Source organism: Molossus molossus, unplaced genomic scaffold, assembly GCF_014108415.1.
Source record: "Molossus molossus isolate mMolMol1 unplaced genomic scaffold, mMolMol1.p scaffold_m16_p_12, whole genome shotgun sequence".
Lineage (NCBI taxonomy): Eukaryota > Metazoa > Chordata > Mammalia > Chiroptera > Molossidae > Molossus > Molossus molossus.
The window spans coordinates 79,154,946-79,169,910 of record NW_023425347.1 but is presented as its reverse complement, the minus strand read 5'-3'; the positions used below and the strand labels follow the sequence as shown (position 1 = coordinate 79,169,910).

Genomic DNA, 14,965 nt, shown 5'->3' with positions numbered 1-14,965 from the left:
ATAAGAGTAGGGACCCTGTGTGTTTCTGGTCACTATTGTGGTTCCTGCCTGAATCTAGTAGGCATTCATTAAGTATTTGTGAATGTACTAATCGGTTCTCTCCCTGCTCATTAGCGGAAGTGAAACGTGTTGGAGATACACTCTTGGGAATGGCTACACAGTGTGTGCAAGTGAAGAACGTGGTGAAGACTTCACCTCAGACTCTGTCCAACCTCTGCCTGAAGATCAATGTCAAACTTGGTGGCATAAACAACATCCTAGTCCCACACCAGCGGTATGAACTCTGTTGCCCACTTCCTTAACAAGCAAGGTACCGTTCTGGGGATGGATAAAAAGATAGGACCCTGGCCAGGTAGAGTGAGTCAGGCACAAGGAAGAGAGGAACAAAGTGGGTGCTAGATGGTGCCAGGAAGAGACGACCCATCTCCTCACCATTTGTTTTCTCTTCCTTGTTCAGCTCTGCAGTCTTTCAACAGCCAGTGATATTCCTGGGAGCAGATGTTACACACCCCCCAGCAGGGGATGGGAAAAAACCTTCTATCACAGCAGTGAGTGACACTCTCCAACTTCCTCCTAAGGTTTTCCTCTTAGCTCTGAGCTCCCAAGACTACACATGATTTCCTTCCCTTAACTCTGGTGCTTGACTTGCATAAGATTTTTTTCCTTCCAGCTGATATCTTCATTAATCATTCCCTTGGTATCTCCATGAAAATAACTGTATGATGTCTTTTTTTTTTTCCTTCAGTGAGAGCGATGAGAGTGTAGGTTGTGGCCAGAGACTTGGCCTAGTCTCTGTCACTCCTGCTTTGTGTTCAACTTTATCTCTCTCTCTCCATGCCCACTTTTGGGATATGGTAGTGACCATATTTCTTCTCTGAAATCCCTTTTAAGGGAGTTACTGAGTTGCTGAGACTTCCCTTTCCTCTTTCCTATCCCTACCTCTGATCCACCTAGTAGACTAGTTGTCTCTAATCCTTCTCTGCTCCCCAGGGACTTCTGAATTGCTAGAGGGATAGGCCTTCTTTCCCGCTTCTGTTTCCTCAGCCCTCATGTTTCTCTAGGCAGACTGGCTTATCTCAGTAAATTCAGGGAAACCCTACACTAGGCTTATCCCTATTTTCCTTGTGGCCATCCATTCTAGGCTCTGGCCACTGTCCCCTTTGAAAATGATGTTACTCTCACCACCTCACTCTCACAAGAATGCTTTTCACCATGGTTCCTGGGTAGATTAGCACTTGAATGAAAAAGGACCAACTTGTGGCTAGATGAGGTTACTCTTTAAGCTAGTAATACCAAACCTTCACATTCTCCTCAATAAGGAGTAGGGAAATCAAACTTATCAAGTACCTACTCTGGGCTACGTCCTGTGCAAGGTGCTTCATATGTACTATAACAGCACTGCAAGCAGGTGGTATTCTTATCCTTATCTCCATTTGAGAGGAGGAAAAAGATCAGATGGATTAAGTAACTTCTACATGTGTGATAGAACCAAGATTGAAACCAGGACTCATTGAATCTAAAACCCTACTCATTTGATGGCATAGTTTTCTTGCTGAGAGGTATTTGCCCAAACCCACAGCCTGACAGTGTTGGGTGGATGGAGGTTCTAGGGGCTTATCCTACTTCTTTGATTGACAGGTGGTAGGCAGTATGGATGCCCACCCCAGCCGTTACTGTGCTACTGTGCGTGTGCAGCGACCTCGACAGGAAATCATTGAAGACTTATCTTACATGGTGCGTGAGCTGCTCATTCAGTTCTACAAGTCCACCCGCTTCAAGCCTACTCGTATCATCTTCTACCGAGATGGGGTTCCTGAAGGCCAGCTCCCTCAGGTAGGGTCCACAGTAGGTGGAAAAGGACCTTCATATTGAGGCCAGAGGGCCTAATGGTAGCAGAAAGTACTGCCACCTTTTCTAAGCTATTGGCACTTGGAACTTTGGTAAATGGAAAAGGTTTAGAAGCAGTGATCGCAACTGAGAGGTAGTATGTACAAGCATCTGCAGACCTTTCTTCTTGTAACAGAAGACCCTCAGGGCCTATTAGTACTCGGTTCATGTTGAAGACTGATTCTTTTTTTTTTTATCCTTACCTGAGGACATTTTCTCATTTTTTGTTCAGATAGAGTGGGGAGGGAGAGACAGAGAGAAACATCGACGTGAAAGGGACACATCGAGTGGCTGCCACCCGCATGACCCAACCAGGGCCGGGGACAAACTGCAACCGAGGTACATGCCCTTAGCGGGAACCAAACCCGGCGGGTCTCTCTGGACCACAGGCCAACGCTCTACCGCTGAGCCAAACTGGCCAGGGCAAAGACTGATTCTTTAGACCAGTGGTTCTCAAACATGCATCAAGATCATCAGGAGGGCTTGTTAAAAAACATTTTGCAGGGCTTACCCTTAGAATTTCTGATTTAGTGAGTCTAGGATGGGGCCCTGGAATTTGTAGTTCTGGTAAATTCCTAGGTGGTGCTGCTTGTCTGGAGGTCACTGCTCTTGACCTTTCTTTGTAATGTTCCTTCTATTCTTGCTAAGCTTTCCTGTTCTGTTGTTTAAATTTGTATACTGAACTAGTCTCCTTGACTATCATTTAATAATAATACAACTAACCATTTATTGGACACTTTTTATGTACCATAAACTGTGCTGAGCACTTCATATGTATTCTATTAAATGTTTACAGTAGCCCTATGAAATAGTAATTATTCCATTTGACAGATGAGAAAACTGGGGCTTGGAAATATTAAATAATTTCTTCAATATCACCCAAGCTAATAAGTGGCAGAACAGGGATTTAGACAAATTGGTCTGATTCCAAAGTCCATGCTATTTACCATTGTGCTCAATTTCTTCAAAGGCATCCAGTGTTTTCTAAAATATCAGATAAATTTATCATATCACTTTTCTGTTCAGAGGTGTCTAGTTCACATAGCCTTGGGTTAAAACTCACTGCTTAGTAAAGCAATCAGCAGTTATTAATCCCCTACTAGGTTTTCTGTGCATTTACTTAATAATCTATTTTAGTTTTCACAATAGCTCTGTGAGGCTGGTCTTATTAGTAACTTTAGAAGGTTTGGAGAAAATAAAACTTAGAGGGGTTAAGTATCCGGCTCAAGGAAATACAACTAAATAAAACTTGAGTTTAAATCTAGTTCTAATTGATGTAAATTCTATCCACTTTGACCATACAGTTTTTTATTTTTTTTATTTTTATTTTTTTAATCCTCGCCCGAGGACATTTTTCCATTTTTTGTACAGATAGAGTGGGAGGGAGAGAGAGGAAGAGAGAGAGGGGGAAACATCGATGTGAAAGGGACACATCGAGTGGCTGCCACCCGCACGACCAACCAGGGCCGGGGACAAACTGCAACCGAGGTACATGCCCTTACGGGAAGCGAACCCGGGTCTCTCCGGACCGCAGGCGGACGCTCTAACCGCTGAGCCAAACTGGCCAGGGCGACCATACAGTTTTGATTCCCTGTATCTGATATCCAAGGCCACAAGGCAACTATTGCTTATGGTTATGTACCTGTGGCTCCTCTTTTAGCTAGTACGTTTGCTTCTTTGTAGGACAGAATTCATCTCCTCTGACTCATCTATGAACTATATATCTGCTCTTCTCTGGTGATACCAACCTGGTCTGCTTTTAGAGGTCACAGGGGTACTTCCATTATCCCCTGATCCTGAAATTGATTTTACTTTGGGCATTGTAATTTTAGTGATTTTTCTGTGAACCTTGGTTCTGTGTCTTGGTTTTAGGTCTTTTTATACACAGGAACCAGGTAAGTGCTCTCTGCTGATGCCAAACTTCCCAGCCAAGGTTTTATGGGTGAACTGCATATAAGGCTGCTTTTGGCAGGAAGAGCCCATCAGCTTTAATGGTTTGGTGTTAGCTTATAAAGGGAGACTAAACAAAAAGCCATATTATAAGTGTCAACCCCTTAGTTTAGAAAGATGTGTGAATTCAAGAGGAGCTGTATGTCCTTTGTCTTCCTCCACATCCTGTGCCTAGATCCTCCACTATGAGCTGCTGGCCATTCGTGATGCCTGCATCAAACTGGAAAAGGACTACCAGCCTGGGATCACTTATATTGTGGTGCAGAAACGCCATCACACCCGCCTTTTTTGTGCTGACAAGAATGAGCGAGTGAGTGAGGGATTGAGGAAGCCACCCATACCCTCATCCATCCTGTGTCCCTTCTCTTAATATGAAAGAAGCCCTTGAGATAAAATCTGAGGAGTTAGTCCTTGGCCTGTTCATCCTTTCTGGCCCCTTTCCTCCCTCTAGCTCTTCTGTTCCTTCCTTTACTACCTCCTTCCCTTGGTTCCATCCTTTTCCCCTTCTCCCCTTATACTTCCTCTCCCTCCTCCTAGCTCCCTGGCCTATAGACCCCATATATAGACCAGCTCCCAGAGAAGGGAAAGGGAACTACCATTTATTGAACTTCGCCTATGTGCCAGACACTGTACAAGGCGTCTTCCTCACAGCAGCCCTGTGAGGTAGGTACTATTATTATCTCCAGTTTAACCTCAGAAAGGTTAAATGACTTGCTAAGATCACACAGCTAGTGAATGGTGAAACTAGCACTTAAACAGTTCTGTGTGACTTTAGAAATCCATTATTTCAAGACCCAATACCCTCTGGGAACAGTACCTTCTGTTTTACTCTTGGGATTCTGGTGGAGTCAGAGTAGAATTGAGTTGGGGCCCTAGTTAGGGCCAGGCAGATCTTGGGATCTTGGTTGTCTTTGTCTCTGTACAGATTGGGAAGAGTGGTAACATCCCAGCTGGGACCACTGTGGACACCAACATCACCCACCCATTTGAGTTTGACTTCTATCTGTGCAGCCACGCAGGCATCCAGGTAGCTGGGCTATGTCCTGGGGTTTCCAATGAGTTGAAAATTAGTTGATTATTACCATTTCCTCTAATAATATATCTGACATCACTTAGTGGCATTCAAATCAGGATTGTTCACTTAATAAGCCCTCAGTGTACTTGACCAGAAATACACTTTGAAAATCTTAGGCAAATAGCCTATAAGAAGGGTGCTTTATGACATAGTTGACTTTGTGTTTGCCTATTCATGGGTGGGTCTTCCAACTTAGCCATAATTTTAACAGTAATCCTGTTCCTTATCATCAGCCATCCACTCTGCCCAGTATGGGGCCCCTCACCTTCCTGTCTTCCCAGGGCACCAGCCGACCATCCCATTACTATGTCCTTTGGGATGACAACCGTTTCACAGCAGATGAGCTCCAGATCTTGACGTACCAGCTATGCCACACTTATGTTCGATGCACACGCTCCGTCTCTATCCCAGCACCTGCCTACTATGCCCGTCTGGTGGCTTTTCGGGCACGATATCACCTAGTGGACAAGGAGCATGACAGGTGAGGCCTGGGATCAGGCTGGCTTCATTTTTTACTTCAGCCTCTGGTACCAGACCCTCCCAACTTTCCTTGTGTAGAAGGAAATGGGTATTGTTCAATTTGGTGTTTCTGGGTTCATCTGCCAAATCTGGGTTGGGTTTTTTTTTCTTAGGCTGGTGTGGGAATTGGCACTCTAGGGATGGGGGAAGGGATTAGAAGCAGCTCAGTTCACCAGGAAGGACTTCTTTCATTTTTCCTTTTCAGTGGAGAGGGGAGCCACATATCGGGGCAGAGCAATGGGCGGGACCCTCAGGCCCTGGCCAAAGCCGTGCAGGTTCACCAGGATACTCTGCGCACCATGTACTTCGCTTGAAGGCAGAACGCTGTTACCTCACTGGATAGAAGAAAGTTTTCCAAGCCCCAAGAGCTATGCCGCCCAAATCCAGAAGAAGCAGGGAGGAGGGAGGTGGGGTAGGGAGGAGTGCAGAAGGCCTTGTTTTCTTCTACAGATGGGGCAAAAGGGTGGGGAACAGGGCCAGTAAGCCAGACCACCAGCCAGAAATTTCTGATATTCACCTCATACCCCTCACCCCATCTTGTCACATCTGGCCCTGACCCCACTGGACCAAGACGGGCAGCACCGGTGCCCACCATATACACAGGTGTCTCATGTGACTCACAGTGCTAAAGACTCATGCCTGACAGCTTGGTAAGGTCGGCTCGGCTCTGCAGTCCTGCGGACAAAAGCTGGTAGGTTTGGGTTTGATACTTTAGATGGGAAAGTGAGGGCCTTGAGAAAGTGGGTGGGAGGAGGGAAAGATTTTTTTAGGAGCCTTAATCAGAAAAGGTCTAGATTTGTTTAAGAAGAAAAACGAAACCAGACCCAGATCAATATTTTAGGATACAAGATGTTTTAATGGGTTAAGAATCCAGTTTGTAGGAAGATTTTTTAATGCTAATGGTTTGGGTTGCTCCTCCCCCTGCTGCCACCCCCCTTTTCCTTATTCCTCTCTCTCCACCTTTTCCTACCCTACCTTACACCTCCTCCCTGACAGACATCCAGCCCCTAATAAGACTTAAGGCACTATGGCACTTAGCTCTGAAGTGACACGACCCTGTCTTCCTTCCGCCTGCTGGTGGGTAACCAGTGCCTTCCCTGTAACGGTAATGCTGCAGAACTGCAACCTTTTGTACCTTTCTTTGGGGGGATTGGGTGGGGGTGGGAGAGGAGGTAGGTGGGGAAGAAATACCCTTAACCCAACAAGCCTCCAGCCAGAGCGCCAGCTATTTTGCATTTAAAGGAATTGACTTCCATATTCATTGAGCTTTTAAAAATGTTATAACCTCAAGATGGTTAAAATCCATTGACATTTGCACTTTCAGACCCGACAAGTCTCTGGAGCTGCTGAGATGACTGGCTATGCCTCCTTTCCTCCCTGTCCTATCCCCACCCTCCCACCTGCCTGGGTCTGGAGTTAACTTTCATAGCTTTTCTCACTCTTGGCTTCTTTTTCCCCCAATGGTCAAGTCTCTTATGTTTCAATATTTCTTAACTGAGGTGTCTTATAATAGACGATCCTTAGGTCTAAAATAAGAAAAAAAGAGCAAAAACTGTTATTTTTATACCATAACTTGAGTGTATTGCCAAAATCTGGATATCCCTCCAATGCCCAATGAGTTTACATCCCAGAAACATTGAGCCATTAGAAGGAACTATGTACCTGACTTGTTCTTTGGCCTGGCTAGGTAGGGGTGGTTATCTCCCCAATGTGGGGCTCAGGCTCCATCTTTACTCTGTGCAGAAAATACCTTTGTCTTGCTACAGACTCCCTCCTCTGCACTGCCCTGCACTCTTTCCTGCAAGTGCATCTTCCCCTCCCTCTGGACTGTCCTCTGACACTTTGGCTCATCCCAGATTCCAGTGTGTCCTGTGAATAGGCTGGGGGATTTTGCTGCTCCTTATTGCTTCTGTTTACACAAATGAATTTTTCCTGGTTTCCCACTAGGGCATGTGAGTGGGTGGCATGGGGTTTTTTTTTGGTTTTTTTTCTTGTCTCCCTGGATAGAGATGGGGTTTGGCTGTCTTGTGGAACTGGAAAAGTAGGGGATTGTAGCTTTGTGCCTGCTGGCCTTGAGGCAAGGCCCCCCTCTTTCCTTGACTGTTCATTTTCTCCTTTTCCACTGCTTCGGATAAGAACTTGCAGCTTCAGTGTGGAAATTCCTCTTTTTAAGGAGCCTGGGCTTGGGTTTGCCCCAGTCTGGTGATAAAGCCATGACACTTTAGACCTAGCTCAGGCTTGGTGGCCAGCCGAAGGAAGGCTGGTCTGAATACTGGCCTGTGCAGTTAGATCTACCATTTCCCCTCCCCAGCAGCCCTTGTACAGACCCAGATTTGCTATGCAAAACAGTCTCTCCCAGGTTCCGTTCTGGTTGGCTACTTTGTTCAGTGACTTAACAAACCGTAGCACAAATATTGATTATGGAGGAAGGCATCAGGACCGTTGAGTAACTCCTCCTTTACTTTCCTACTGGCTGCAGCATTGGATGCCCCATGGGCACAGCCCAGCTGAAGAACAGAATGGAGGCTCTAGGGGGAGTTAGCTCACTGGACAGCCTACATTCCTTACACAAGTGCCTAAAGAGAGTGATGCCAACACTCCATCTGCCCTGTCCATCGCCTTCATATACTGTCTACTTCATATTCAGTCACCCTTAGGGGAGGGGAGCTCTCTTGGGACAGTGGGCTCTGCATGTTCCTTCTTGGGTGCATTTTGGGGCTGGGATCAGGGCACTATTCCTGGAGGGTCCCGTCATTCACCAGCATTTGCAAATATCCACAGGGAGCTGGTGGTAGCCACCTACTCTCGGCAACAAGTTTGTGTTCTTTCCTTTTTCTCTTTGTCTCACTCTCTCCAGTTGGGTTTGGAGCTGGGGCTTGAAATGCATTTTTTAGCTTTCTGGCATTGCACATGCCATTCAAGAAATAAAAGCAAGAGCAGCAACTTGGGCAATGGCAAGAAAATGACTTGATTTTTTTTTTTTAATCTTTGAGATTTGAAAAATAACCTTGACCTTGAAGATTATTCTTATTTGAAAGGTGGTGTATGCAGACTGAGAATTGGTGTTGGCAACAAGCTTTGGCTTTCTTGGGTTTGGTTTAGGTGGTGTGACTCACTTAAACTCTGAGGAAGCACTGGGATGACCCCAGCCTCATCCTTTAAGAAAAGTTTCTTGTTCCCTTTCACTCTTTTGCCTTGCTTTTCCTCTTTTCTCTTTCCCTGGCTTCCTTTTCTTTCTTTCTTTCTTTTTTTTTTCTATCCACTCAGCTTGCTTGCTGGTCTGCCAGTATGATGATGAATTCTCTGCATGGCTACAATGATCCCACTCTTAGCTGGCAAGGTCAGGCTTAGCTCCTTGGCTGCAGAAGACCAAGAATCTGTTCCCCAAGCCCAGTGATGTCCTCTTTGGGTTGGACTGCCCTCAAGCTTACACCAGGACTGAGCAGCAGGCCTGCCCAAATGGGATAATATCAGGAACTTCTGGCAACTTCCACACCTGTCCACTCCTTGGAGTTGGTTTCTCTCATTGCTTTTTCTAGATCTGGTTCCATTTTTCTCTGCCTGGGGCTTCCCTGTTCTGAGGATATGTTAGAATTGAGCTACTTGGGTATCCATGGTTGAGGGTTAGGGGACAGACATTGGGGAAAAAGAGAGTGATGGGAAGAGAATGGAGAGATTTTGGATAAAAGGTGGGAAAGGAGAGCACTGCTCATTGATCATTTTTCCAGTCCAGCCTGATCCATTGGGAGTTGAGGTGCTATTGCTGGCCTCTGGGGATAAGCCTTGGCTCTTGTTGCTGGGAACTTAGGCTTAGAATAATGTTGAAGAAGGTACCTAAAGGCATAAAACCTCCCTAAAAAGCTCCTGGTTCCCACTTAGTAGATAGCTCCTCTTTGGCTAATCAACAGTGTTCTTGGAGTTTTCCTTTTCTTGTCCAGAACTCTATAAATGAAACTTAGTACTCAAGATGGGAAGCCAAGGAGACACATCTTAGCTGGCCCATGGAATATCTGCAAGGCGAATAAGGCAGTGTTTTAGACCTTGCATCATGTGTATCGAAAGATGGAAGTTCTTTCCCCTTCAGGGTAGAAAGTCATCTCAAACTAGCCAAAATGCAGTTTTGGAAACTACATCGGGGGAAGCTGTTTTTATTTATATTTATTGGGCCTAGGCCAATCCAGGATGGTAGCTGGGATGCCTTCCTTTTTAAAGTCTGATCATGGCAGGGATGTGCAGGGCACTCTTTTCTATTTGGCCTTCTAAGCAGATTGGGGAGAAGGTATTCTCTGGTTTTCTCTTTCCCCCGTTTATTAGGACTTGCCTTCTCCCTGAGCAGGGAGAGGCTAGGTTGGTGCTCTCTTCTTACTCTACTCCTACTGACTTAGAACCTCTGGCTGCTGTTTGGGAGTCCAAGAAAGGGAGTGGAGGGAATGGCTCAAAGAATAAAAAATAAAAATCAGAATGAGGTGGGGAAGGCAGATTTCCTACTCTATAAATGAAAATAAACTCTCCAACGTTTGTGCAAGTAAAGACAATATATCGAATGCACTGTGTCCCCTGGTGTAGTAGCAATAAGGAAAAATGAAATGACTTTCCTGTGCACACAGTCCAACCTGAATGGTGTGTGATGTTGGCACTTAGCAGCCATCTGGTGGGCATGTGTGACTACTCTGGGTTTCGCTTTAGTTTCTAAACTTTTTATCCTACTCAAGTACAGCATGGATAGGGCAATGTCCCTGGAGCCCCACAGCTATGTACTTGTTTGCATTTGTTTCCCTTTGAGACTTGTGTTTGTGTCCTGCTTTGAGCTATACCTTGTCTGGTCTATTGTAAAATTATCCCAGCAGCTGTAATGTACAGTTCCTTCTAAAGCAAGCAACAGCAGCAGCACAATTCTGTGTTTTATAAAGACAACGGTGGCTTCTGTTTCTAAAGTGCGGTCTCTCTCTCTCTCTTTTTTTTCCCTATTAGCAAAGCGAACTGTTGGGGTTAATTACACGTCTGATAGAATTTAGGTTAGAAAAATAGATCATTACAAGAGAACCATCACTTCTAAAGGAGGAAAGTGGATAAAACAAATTCCCGAGTGTTGAAACTGCAGATTGTATATAATCCTACTTCACAAGGCCTTCATTTATTCTTCAACAAACACGCAGAGTACTCTGTCTAGCAGTATTGTTGGGGGCAAAAAGGTAGTCACAATTCAAAAATGAGGAAAACTGTCTCCTTAAGGAGCTTAAGGTTTGGTTGGGGATGTGAGTAGCCAAATGGTTCTCTGGTATAGGAGGGAGATGATGAGGGACTGGAACAAGGCTATAATGCTATAGCAGTGAAGGTAGGAAAGTGCAGATTTAAGAAACGCTCAGGAGACAGAATTAATAGGATTGGATGATGGAAGGGGAAGAGAGGAGTAGAGGCTAATTTAGCCCAGGTTTCCACTTGATCAAGTAAATGTATTGGGACATTCTTCTAACCAAGACGCGAAGAGGGGAGACTATAGAAGGAAACTGGTCAATTTTGTGAAGAAAGACAATTAGCCTTGTATAGACTGAGTTTTGAGGTTCCCATGAGGCAATGAGGTGCAAGTTTCCAGTAAACACTTATATTTTGGTGCTCAGGGAAGACTACAAAACTGCAATTATAGATACGGGATTCATACTCATATAGATGATAGTTAAAGCCATAGGAACAAACAAGATGGTTTAGAAAAAGTAGAGTGAAGAGAAACATTGTGTACAACTCTAGGAAGTAATTTAAGGGATAAAGAAAGGAAGCAGAATCTAAGGTGACTGTCATATCACTAGTAGATATTTTGTACATTTTTGGCTGATTTAATGAGGTGGGAGAAAAATCAAGAGAGTAGAAGAATCCAAGAAGTATGATTAGTAACATGAACTGCAGTGAGAAGGGAGTATTTTTTTCTACTCAGTTTACCATCCTCCACCCATTTCTCTGGGATTTTAGAACTTTATGGTCATTCTCCAATATTTCTTGAAAATGAGCACTGGAGCAACCCAATTTGAATAAGGCCAAGACTAGGTCTTCCAAGTTGTTCACCACAACTGTCACCACCACCTCTAGCTTCCTCCTGTTCTCAGGAGATACCTGTAAAAGAATAAAATAAACAAACCTAATTTTGTTCCTAACCAGTGTCATAGATGGTGTTCCAGTGCACTCTATAGAACTTAGCAGCTTGCTCTATTTATTTTCATGACTTGTTTCCCCCAGAGCCTGTGAACTTCTAGAAGAAGCTACATTCTATTCACTTTTGTCATCCTAGGGCCACAGCATGTATGAATAGAATTGAAATGAGCCAGAAATCTGTGGTTTATGAATACTGGGGGCGGAGGCTGCTGGGGGTGGGGGAGGATCAAGGTGATAGTGAATGTACAGGATGGACTCATCATTTCTGAATCTTCAGGTAAGCAGAAACTTAACCAGATTTATCATCATTTTTTTCTCACTCTTACCCCAACATGGAGGTTCTTGGTTTTGTACCTTCAGATGATGGCACAATTGTCAAGCATGTAAGCTCTGGCATTTCTCCCTGGTACTACTAGAGCATTATTACTCTGTGGGAAGACTGCTCATAGAGGATTCTGGCACAGAGCCCATTGAAAAATTTTCAGTGGTAGCTAGTGTGTGTGTAAGTGGGCCTAGTATTCTTCTGGAGGCCAAGTGTGACTTTTCAAATTGCAGAACTAACCTGTGGCTACCACCTGCCAGAGTCCCTTGGGAACAAGCCAACCAGACCCGTGCTCCTTTTCAGCAGCAAGGGTTTAGTGAAGTTGGTTGAACTTGAAGAGCAGATTGGAACATGGAAGAGATATTTCCCAATTGAAATGAGGCTTAGATTTATGACCCTTAATGAAACAGAAATAAAGCATTTAGCAGAGCAAGTGGGAGGATGATCATTATGGCACTTTTACATAAATTTGTTTTAAAAATGACTGTTAGCCTTGGCCAGTGTGGCTCTGTTGGGGCATCATCCTGTGCACTGAAAGGTCAAGGTCAAAGGTTTGATTCCCAGTCAGCGCACATAACCCAGATTAGGGGTTCAATCCTCAGTCGGGGTTGTGCAGGAGACAACTGATTGATGTTTGTCTTTCACATCCATGTTTCTCTGCCTCTCCCTTTCTCCCTCTAAAATAAAAATAAAATAAAACATTAAAAAAAGATTGATGTTCAAAAAAAGGTTTAAGAATTAAATCACTGGCCCTGGCCGGTTTGGCTCAGCGGTAAGAGCGTCGGCCTGTGGACCAAAGAATCCTGGGTTCGGTTCCAGCCAAGGGCACATACCTCAGTTGTGGTTCGTCCCAGCCCCAGCTAGGGTTGTGCGAGTGGCAGCCAGTCGATGTGTCCCTCTCACACAGATGTTTCTCCCTCCCTCCCTCCCTCTACCCTCCCCCCCACTCTGTCTGAGGATAAATGTAAAAATATCCTCGGGTGAGGATTAAAGAAATAAAAATCACTGGTGGTTGTTACTTAAGAGAAAAATGTGGGGATTCAAGGCCTGGTTTGTCTGGTTTTGGAGCTCTAGGTTTTGAGTTAAGGCTTGTCCTAGCACCCCTAGACATCCCTTTTTAGTATTGGTTCAATAGCCTTCCCTCTGCCCTGTTAATTGGCAACATATATTTGTAGCACATTCTTGTCTACAAAGTGGCTTGAGACAGAATGAGGCTAGGTATTTGTTGGGTATCTCTTGGCTTAGCAGACAGCAGAATCATATGGCAGTTAGTGTTTGGTGACTAAAGGAGAGGGTTACAGTGCAAAGAGAAGACTATTTTCACATTTGGAGTCCGAGCCATCCCCAGACTGCTGTTTGTGCTGCTTGAATAGCAAGTAGCATTGAACTATAGCACATAGCTCTCCCCATTTGTTTCTAGTTTTCAATACATTATTCCTCTGGCTATAGGCCAAGGAAACCTGGCAAGTTTAGAAGGTGCATAGAACATAACAAAAGCAGTCCTGTAAATCAGCTATGACGAGGAGGAGCTGGAAAAGTGGACTTGCTGAGGATGAGGTACATTTGAGAAGTTCTCCACTTCAGCACCATGACTGCCTTCCCCAACATAACATATTTAGGGTTTTTTTAGGCCAGTGTGGCTTACACACTGTCCTCTTGCTCTGGACTGCAGTAGCTTCACTACTATCCTCTTGGCAATGTCTTTTCGGGACAAAGAAATCTTGAGGGATCTTTGTAAGGAGCCCTTCATCTCTCTTACCCCACCTTCTGAAGGCAAGTAACTTTCCTCTTAAAAGAGGCCAGCCAGTTTTTTGAAAAAGGCCTATAGGTTGTTAGTGGAAGTGAACTAAAAATGGAGGGGTTCTGGGTACTTCTAAGTGCTTGACTAGGTGTTTTATACAGTATCTGTTTATCTTATTTAATTGCATCTTCACAGCCTTTATGTGAAGGAGCTTATCAATTAACTTCAATTGTATGTAACAAAACCCCAATTAAGTTGGCTTTAATAAGAAAACTTTCACAATGACAAGAAGGCATTTAATATGGCCCCAACTTTACTTAATTCAATGGCTTGATTATAATACCAACAAACCAGGTTCTTGACATTTTTTTACTCTGCTGTCCTCTGTTGGTTTATGCTCATGCTAGTTTACCTCAGTGTCCCAGGATGGCTACCGTAATTCCAGGAAGAAAATGCAGACAGGACGATGTCTTACGGAAGAGGGACTAATTTTTTCCAGTGTTTCATTTTAAGTGAGAAAATCCCTGAAGCCCCAGCAGATCTAGCCTCATGTCTCATTTGCTAGAAACGGGTCATCTTCCCACTCCTACCATTGGCAAAGCAAATGAGATCATCTATCATGAGTGGCTAAGATTAATTAGGAGTTACCCTCTAAATCGTGTAGATTACACAGACAAGTCAGGTCTTTTAGGTGAGAAAGATGGGGATAAAGGCTTGGGTAGGTAACTAGCAGTATCTGCTCTACTTAGGTCCTTTGGTTTTTACAGATGAATGTGAGGCTGAGAGAGAGTGTGACTTTTCTAGGGTCACAGATAGTAAGTAGCAGAGGGCCTTCAGTCTCAGCTCTGACTGTCCCTAAAGCCAGTATGTTCTATATTGTGTCCTGCCACAGTGCAAAGTACAGTTGACCCTTGAACAACACAGGCTTAACCTGCACAGGTCCACTTATATATGGATTTATTTTACAATAAATAGATTCAACCAACTGCCAATCAAAAACAGCATTTTCAATCCCCCATTGGGATTCTGTGGATGTTGAGAGCCTACTGTATGCATTGTTCTACATTTTATAAAAGGTGCTTGGGCATCCTTGGATTTTGGTATATATAAGGGATCCTGGAACCAGTCCCCTAAGGAGGACCATAGTTAAGCCTTGGAAAAGTCAAAAGTTAATATACAGGTTTCGAACTGCGCAGGGGTCAGCGCCCCTACCCCCCCATGTAATTCAAGGGTCAACTGTAGCTTGCTTTCTGCTGTTTAAAAACTTCTAGTTTAGGAAAAGATTTAAACTCATCACATCAACTAACTTTAGCCCATGTGAGAGGAG

General features: G+C 44.4%; 1 protein-coding gene across 3 annotated transcripts in view; it reads left to right on the top strand.

Moving 5' to 3' along the window:
- Window positions 1-12,348, top strand: part of LOC118626102 (protein argonaute-1) — a 43,051-nt gene extending 30,703 nt beyond the window's left edge. For 2 of the 3 annotated variants that reach the window (XM_036255423.1, XM_036255425.1), the window contains 7 exons: window positions 115-274; window positions 458-548; window positions 1,639-1,833; window positions 4,013-4,147; window positions 4,763-4,864; window positions 5,194-5,393; window positions 5,637-12,348. In XM_036255423.1, coding sequence (XP_036111316.1) covers window positions 115-274; window positions 458-548; window positions 1,639-1,833; window positions 4,013-4,147; window positions 4,763-4,864; window positions 5,194-5,393; window positions 5,637-5,745 — 992 coding nt within the window. In that variant the 3' untranslated portion in view covers window positions 5,746-12,348. The remainder of the gene's footprint in view (window positions 1-114; window positions 275-457; window positions 549-1,638; window positions 1,834-4,012; window positions 4,148-4,762; window positions 4,865-5,193; window positions 5,394-5,636) is intronic. The other variant, XM_036255424.1, reaches the window with a different exon arrangement.
- Window positions 12,349-14,965: the final 2,617 nt, after the last annotated feature.